The following is an 8005-nucleotide window of genomic DNA, read 5'->3' as shown; positions in this document are numbered from 1 at the left end:
TCTTTAGTGAGCTGAAGGATTTGATGGGAATACAGTGAGTTAACTGAGGAAATGTACTTTAATGTGCTTGAACTGCATGAGAGCAACTGCTGGCAGGCTTGATGCTTTTGTGCTTATGCTGTGTTGGAGCATTAAAGATCAAGCTTTAAGAGCCTCTTGATTTGTCCTAGATTGATCATCTTGCTAATCAAAGGTTTGTTTTGTGCCTGCTGGTGCTGATGTGTTCCATGGCAGCACAGTTTGTAATGCAGCAGCTCATTCTCAAGGACAGAAGCATTTTAACCTTGCTGTGTGCTTGCTCTAGGTTTGACTCTCTTCATCCAAACAGGTGGCTGGTGAAATGAGTTACTCAAAAATGAAAAGCTGAAAAAGGGGAGATCTGAGATGACAATAGCTGTTCTGTGAAACTTGCTTAAAAATTATCCATGCACTGTGATATTGTGTGCTATGAAACTATAGGGTTTGGGTTTTCCTTCTTGGTAGGCAAGAGTTAATTAGGTTCAATTTGACTAGTCTGACCTTGGCAGCTGCAGTCTTCAGGAGTACTTGGGGCAGAAGGAGGTGAGGCCTGAATTAGTCTGTAGCTGTCAGGAAGCACCTGGCTACACAGAAACTCGGAACACTTAAAAAAAGAAAAGGGTATTAACACCAGTTTGAGTTGCGTGACTATAGAATATCTGAAAGTATCTCCATGCTACAAAAGGCAAAATAAATAATCACATCATTCTCTTATGCTTAAAATGTTCAGACAAGGCTGTGACCAAGTCTGGTTGGTGAGATTCTGGGTGTTAAAAGAGTAATATGAGCTTGGTATGCATCGTCTGAATTTGTCCCAGATCTTACAAGCTTGTTTGGCATTCACAAGTGAGCAGAACTTGGGGCAAGTATGAACATTTCCAGAAAGGTACTTTGGTTCAGCAGTGTCTCTGAAGAAGGGCAAAGAGTTGCTTACAAAGACTGGAGTGCCCATTGAATGCTGTTACCTGTTTGCAGCTGGAATTCTGTCCAGGATGTTGAAGAGCTGTAGCTTTTTGCAGGAGCAAGATGTACTTGGCCTTTATCCTGCGGGTGATAGATGCTGGATCATTTAGAAAGGAAAGCTTTCTATGTAGAGGAAGAAATCTTGTGTCTCTGACATAATTTAAGAGTTGTCAGTGGACTGGATGTCTAAGCCCTGAAACTAACACCTGAGGCTGTTCTACAGTTGTGTTAGTTGGAGACAGCAGTTTGAGCTGTATATGCATCATGAAACAACTTCAAAGCCTGACTCTCAGAAGTCCTTTGCAGCTCATCTCACTTCTGCTGGTGCTGCTGATGACTTTAGCCTTAGCTTGTGTCATCTTTGGTAATTTCTATTTGACACAAACTACTTTCCTGAAGTAACTCTACCTCACCAAAAAAAAAAAAGTGGCAACTAATATCTTTTTTGCCTGCACCAATAGAAAAGCTATGTCTCATTTGTCCCATTTCAGGTGAAAGGATTGCAGATAATCATTAATACATGGTTATTTCTGTCTAGTTTGTGTCTGTGTGAATGGACAGAAAAACAGAGCCTAGGAATAGATCTAGGAAGCAGAAGCTCTGACTTGTCTTTTTCTTTTCATATCCGATCTCCAGTTTCTTTGGAGAAGAAAAGCCCTAAGATGGCAGGCAAAGGAAGCAGCGGAGCAGACTCCATGTCCTGCAGTGTCCTGAACTGGGAGCAGGTCAGCCGTCTGCACGAGGTTCTCACCGAGGTGGTTCCCATCCACGGCCGGGGGAACTTCCCGACGCTGCAGATAACGCTGAAGGACATTGTCCGGACGGTTCGGAGCCGCCTGAGCGAGGCAGGCATCGTGGTCCACGACGTCCGATTGAACGGCTCTGCGGCTGGTCACGTCCTGGTCAAGGATAATGGGCTGGGATGCAAAGACCTGGATCTCATTTTTCAAGTTTCTCTTCCAAGTGAGGCAGAATTTCAGTTAGTCCGAGATGTGGTCTTGCGATCCCTGTTGAATTTCCTGCCGGAAGGGGTGAGCAAGCTGAAAATCAGTCCCGTGACGCTGAAGGAAGCTTACATCCAGAAGCTGGTCAAAGTGTGCACGGAGACTGACCGCTGGAGCTTGATATCGCTTTCCAACAAGCATGGCAAAAACGTGGAGCTTAAGTTTGTGGACTGCATTCGGCGGCAGTTTGAGTTCAGCGTGGACTCGTTCCAGATCATTCTGGACTCCCTGCTCTTTTACTATAACTACTCAGAAACCCCCATGTCGGAGCACTTCCACCCGACTGTGATTGGGGTGAGCATGTATGGAGACTTTGAAGCAGCTTTTGATCACCTGCAGAACAAGCTGATAGCTACCAAAAACCCCGAGGAGATCCGAGGTGGTGGGCTGCTCAAGTACAGCAACCTCTTGGTACGAGACTTCAGGCCCATGGATAAGGACGAGATCAAAACGCTGGAGCGCTACATGTGCTCCCGGTTCTTCATAGACTTCCCAGACATCCTGGATCAGCAGCGCAAGCTGGAGACCTACCTCCAGAACCACTTCTCCAAAGAAGAGAGGAGCAAGTACGACTACCTCATGATTCTGCGCCGGGTGGTGAATGAGAGCACCGTCTGCCTCATGGGGCACGAGCGCAGGCAGACTCTCAATTTGATTTCTCTGCTGGCACTCAAGGTGCTGGCAGAACAGAATGTCATCCCTAATGCCACTAATGTGACCTGTTACTACCAGCCAGCACCTTATGTCAGCGACGCAAACTTCAGCAACTACTACCTGGCAAGTGCCCCTGTGCTGTACAGCCAGTCCTACCCCACCTGGTTGCCTTGCAATTGATCGCTCCCCTCGAGTGCTCCTGGCTGGAGACTGCTGAAAGCCAGGAGTGTAAATATAGACAAGTAGTAAGTGTCAGTTGGATGTTCTCTAATGGAAACGTGACTGTATCAGACTGTCCATTTCCTGGTGTGCAGTGGGATTATGCAGCCAGGTGACCTGCTATGAATCTTTAAGAGTATCTCTACAAATGCCAAAAAGCCTTATTACCTCTTCGTGGGGAGAAGAGAACCAGCAGCCGGACGTTAAGAGGAGCAGTTAAGAAACTTTGTACTAGCTCTGGAAGTGGCTGTTAACATGGGATCTAAGTGGAGTATTCAGTAAACTGGTTGGTTAATTGACTGTAAAATGCCTTAAGCAGAAGCTGCTCCTGGAGTAGCAGCAGAACTCTGCTTTCTATTTCCTAACCTCATTACTCTTCCTCAGTCCAAGTTCTGGCCAAATTTCTCTTGAACTAATTGTGCCAAGACTGGGCTCATGTTATGCTTGGGTCGCTTTCACTTTGTGTCTGTGTGAGCTGGTAGCAGTATGGATACTGTCTGTCTTGTAGAGGACATGAATGTTGTTTCCTGTAGTGCCTGTTGGCTATGTGGTCCTGCCTTGAGTTCAAGATTAATTTCTTGGAAGTTGAAGATAGTTTAATAAGTCTATTCACAAAGCATAAGCTGGTTGAATTTTTCTTGACTACAAAAACTTGGAAGGTGGCATTTCTAAAAACACACCAAAACATAATCTAAAACTTGGTAATGTAAAAAGTCCTTGAAATGAGTAATTTAAGCTTTAAATAGAATTGGAGCCGCAGTTTGAACATTAACTTGGAAAAATATTCTTAAGTCCAGCACGAAGCTAAAGCTTTTCTATCTTTCAAAACAATTTTGGCACAGTTGGAAAGTAGCACAGCTCTTACTTTGGGGGTTCGACCAGATTTTCTTCCTCACAGGTCTGCAGCAAAACCAACAAAAGCCCTGAAGAAAAATTCCAAGTCACTATAAGTTGCAGGATTATGTGCACTCCTGCCACAGCATGAATTCTGAAAGTGCCTCCTAAAATGAATTTCTTATTGTATGATTTCAGGCCGGTCCTGGAGGATTGCCTTTCTGTCACCACTGAGTTATCACTATCACCTGATCACTGCACAAGACAGCATGTTGAGTGGTTAGGGTAAAATTCTTCCTTTTTACTGCTCTTAACCCTCACTTGAGGAGGTGTACAAACCCTGAGCAGAGCTCTCCACAGAAGTTCTATGTGTTGAAATTCTGGGCCTGAGTTCAGAATAGTCTCTGGAAGAGTGTGCACTCCCTTGGAGGTACAGAGGGCTGATCTTCCTTAAGGATGTGTGCTGAATTTGCTGCTTTGAGACTCTTGGGCTTTATAAGGAAGGTTAAAAACTCCTCAGTTATTTATGTAGTGGTGTTATTAACAGGATGATTTTCACTGAGTTACAATAGTAAAATATATATAGCAATGATCTTGAGTTTCTTTTGTTTAACCAGAGATGTAGACTAGAAAGACAAATCTTAGAGCTATTTATTATGTGCTGGTGCAATGTTCAAGAATGCTTGTTCACTGAATCTTTTTTATTACTTCTGTAACTATTTATTACTGTTTCTGCAAGCTTGTAAGACCAAAGTGCCTGATCCAACACATGATTAAGGCTTAGAAGGTAGAGCAGAAAGCAGATGGAGCACCAATGTTTGGTTGCAATTCAAGGGGGAAAACAGCAGCAGTGCTGTACTTAAATGGTGGTAAAAATGGCCTACTCCTCATCAGACCAAGACGTTCTTTCCATTTTTCATAACTACTTCATAAGGACTGTCTCAACAGAGCAGTGAGGTTACTTCTCTGTTCAGACTTAATTTAGCTTAGGAAGGCAGGGAGGGATGCAATCTACCAAGCGGACTGTATGTAGCTAAGCCGGCTTTAGCTTAATTTCCTGAACAGTTTTGATAGCAACTCTGGTAGCAAAAAGACAAATAATTTGGTGGATTATATTGTATGTTTTTTTCATTAAAGGCTTCCTGATTAGTCAGCCAAAGTAGCTAAACTTGAAAGCAAACCCAGCCTTTTTCATTAACTGTGGCTTGGACTTGGTGTGGTTTACAGACAAGACATCTGTCATCCAAGACTTTGACTTTTTAAAAACTAACATGATGCCAGTGTTGTCATGTGTGTTAAACTTAGTGCAAGCTTACTGCTGGAATGCAATCCTAGGCAGGAATAACTCCTGCATGGAAAGCAATACTTGGCCAAGTATAGAGTGTCACTATAAAGAAGACTTGAGGGTTTGTAATTGCTGTCCTCTCTTGCATAGATGTTTTTGAAGCCAGCTTATGCTATAGCCATTGCAGAAGTGAACAGGTGCCTAGAGGGGCTCAGACTCAGTTGTCTGCCTTCTCTGTGATGTCATGGCCGATCTGTAGGAACTGGTTTTGTCCATTGGCTTATTGGAAGAAATGGTGAGATGCTTGGGAGGAGTCCTCACAAGCTGGAAACAGAGGCTTGTTTTATTAGTCTTGGCTGCTGGACATCAGGCCAGGTGCATCTCCTGGAAAAGGAAATGCTAGAGAATGAAAAAAGCCTGAGTTGGATTCCTAGTGAGGTAGAGCTATGGAGAAGTTAAGTTTCATGCCATAACTATTGTGCTTTTGCTGATGTAACTTGATGCTGAGGCCTCTGAGGAAGCTCCACATTGAAATGCTGCTCTCAGAACAGCTGAGTGAGTGCCTGGGCTTGAGCTTTGCAGGACTCTTGTGTTCCCTGTCTGGTTGTTAGGATGCTCTGGCATGTGGGAAATACTGATGCTTTGTAACCTGGCTCTTAGATACTAAACGCTTGAGTGGTTAAAGTGTATTCTGAAGCTGCACACTGCCTGCTGCATTGACCCTGGAGTGCCAGGGATTGCTGGGGCACTGCTCATCCCGTTGCCTTCCAAGTAATCCAGGCCTGGCAGGAAAAGCTGGTGTACTCGGTAGCTTCTCATCACTGTGCTGCAGGTGCTCCCCTTTCTGTTCTGGTGGTGCTGGCAGCTTGATGGTCAATGGCAGTGGCTCAGTTTGCTGTGGGTTGGCTGGTTTGAGGTCAGGTTTATGGGGAGCCCTCTTGCAAGGGGTAATTTGAGAATGAGCACTAAAAGGTAAAAGTGATGATCCTGGGCCAAGTCTAGGATGCCTGCTTGGTTCAGTCGCCCCTCGGCACTAGTGATGCCTCTGCTCTATAAATCTCTTGTAACCTCTTGTGTGTCATGTGGAGCTTAGAGAGAGACTGCTGTGCCTCAGACTGTTACCTGATACATTCCCTCTGAGAGTGGCATTAAAACAAAGCTGCAGTGACACTCAGTGCATCATTCCTCAGGATCAGGCTTCTGCTAACTAGGCTGTGGTGTAAAATAGCTGTTCTCTTTGTGTAGCTTCTAAGCACTGCTAGACAAAGCCAGTCTGGGGTTAAGCACCTGTTGACAACATTTATTGCCAAGTTCCCTTTGACTTGCAGTTTATTGTTGTGACTTCCTCACTGTAAGAAAGACTTTATTTGATAGAGATGCTACTAAAGAGACCTGGTAGAAGACTGTGTTTTAGTCACTTTGGTAAAAACATCCCTGTGCTGATCCATGGTCACTGTGGCAAGTTGTAAGCTAAAGCATAGTTTGTGCTTACTCTGCTAAAGATTTAATTATTGCTGTGTTTGTCCTCAGCTCAGTCAATCAATCATGAAGTTGGGAGTTTAAGGCTACTGCTTGCTTCTGAACAGCCATTTTTCAAAATATCTTCATGCTTTCACTTAACCATATCCTCTACAAAGCAGTAGGTAGTGTTTAAATCTAGTCCAAATACCTAAAGCTTTTTACTGAAACTTAAAGAGCCATATTTTGGACTCTAGTTCTGGGGTTAAGCACTTGGTATGTGCCTAGGCTTTGTGGTTCCCAATTCCTAGAATAGCCACTGATGTTAGTAGTGACCTCCCCTTGTCACTATATGAGTAGTTGGGAAAAGACCTCTTAGAAGAGAACCTGGACAAATTGCCTTAATCCTAAACTGTCAGTTAATTGATGGTACTTGTTTCCCGTTCCTCTCACTCAGCTCAGTCAGGATTCTGTAGTTGTTAGGCACAGGAATGAGCAGTAATTGACCACAGCCACCAGCAGCTTGGTCTAATTTGGGGACTGGGAGAGCCAAATGAATAATAAAACTTCCAGCCCTCACATCTAAGTCTTGCTCAATTGTTCCTTGAGTACAGTTAAATGTATTTCATATATGTTCTTTATTTTCAGTGAAGCCAGATATAGAGTGGGATGCTGGTCTGTAGTAGAAACTTTGGAGGGAAAGGTTGGAGCACTCTGGTTTTTCTCACTTACATGTCTGGATTGGGCTTTTCTCTCTGAATAAAACTGCACTTCCCCTTTTTCCTATGTTTCTTATTATTTTTTGCTATTAAAAGAAGTCAGCTCTTGGAAAACCTGTCTCTCATCTCTTTGGAAGAAGTGAGTTGTGTTTTTCGTGTTTTTTTTTTTTTTCTTTCTCCCTCTTTTAGCTGGCAAAACAGGGTACTAGAAATATTTGGATTTGTGATGAGCCCAAATGTGAGATTGGTCACAGTAACTTTGTCTACTGTTCTGCACTGTGGTGTTCACTTGTCATCCTTGGAAATTGGGGTTTGGACCTTAATGATGCTGAAATTCTTGTGCAAATAAACATATGCTAAACCACTCTTGCCTCAAGCTATTTTTGCATCTAAATAATGCTGACAAAGTATCTGTAGAGTTCATTGACCAGTGGGTGTGCAGGTGCACTTGTGAGGTGAATAACAGTGTGGGGTACACAGTAATGCTTGCTTTAGATGTTATTTGAGGTACATGTTTTATATCTGCCTCAACTTATTGAAGATTAGTCAGTCAAGTGAGACATGATTAGTCTTTCACTTTCATTACAGAGACAGCTTCTAGAGAGCCATTTTTCCCTGTCTGACCATCATCTGGTCTCAACTTTAAGACATGGTGAGACACAGCCCCAGACCTGTTAGGCTGGGTCTGGTCTGAGCTGGAGCCTGCCAGTCTGTTCTGTGACACACTCCACTTTATGGAGCAGCACTCTGCTACTGCAAACTTCAGCTCATGACCCAGGGGGGTGAGAAACAACGTCAGCAATTGTTTTCCAGGTTATTTACAGATTGAAAGCCTTTGCTTTCATGCTGTC

General features: G+C 43.7%; 1 protein-coding gene across 1 annotated transcript; it reads left to right on the top strand.

Annotated features, from left to right (window-relative positions):
- Positions 1–1643: 1643 nt before the first annotated feature.
- TENT5C (terminal nucleotidyltransferase 5C) lies at positions 1644–2819 on the top strand. The gene has a single exon (XM_058018545.1). The coding sequence runs from the start codon at positions 1644–1646 to the stop codon at positions 2817–2819; it is 1176 nt and encodes a 391-aa protein (XP_057874528.1).
- Positions 2820–8005: the final 5186 nt, after the last annotated feature.

The sequence above is a fragment of the Melospiza georgiana genome, chromosome 2 (assembly GCF_028018845.1).
Source record: "Melospiza georgiana isolate bMelGeo1 chromosome 2, bMelGeo1.pri, whole genome shotgun sequence".
Classification (NCBI taxonomy): Eukaryota; Metazoa; Chordata; class Aves; order Passeriformes; family Passerellidae; genus Melospiza; species Melospiza georgiana.
The sequence above is the reverse complement of the archived record's forward strand: the minus strand, read 5'-3'. Positions and strand labels throughout refer to the sequence as shown.

What these genes read in the sequence shown, in the direction of transcription:
- TENT5C (XM_058018545.1), top strand. Translation starts at nt 1,644, where the DNA reads ATGGCAGGCAAAGGAAGCAGCGGAGCAGACTCCATGTCCTGCAGTGTC.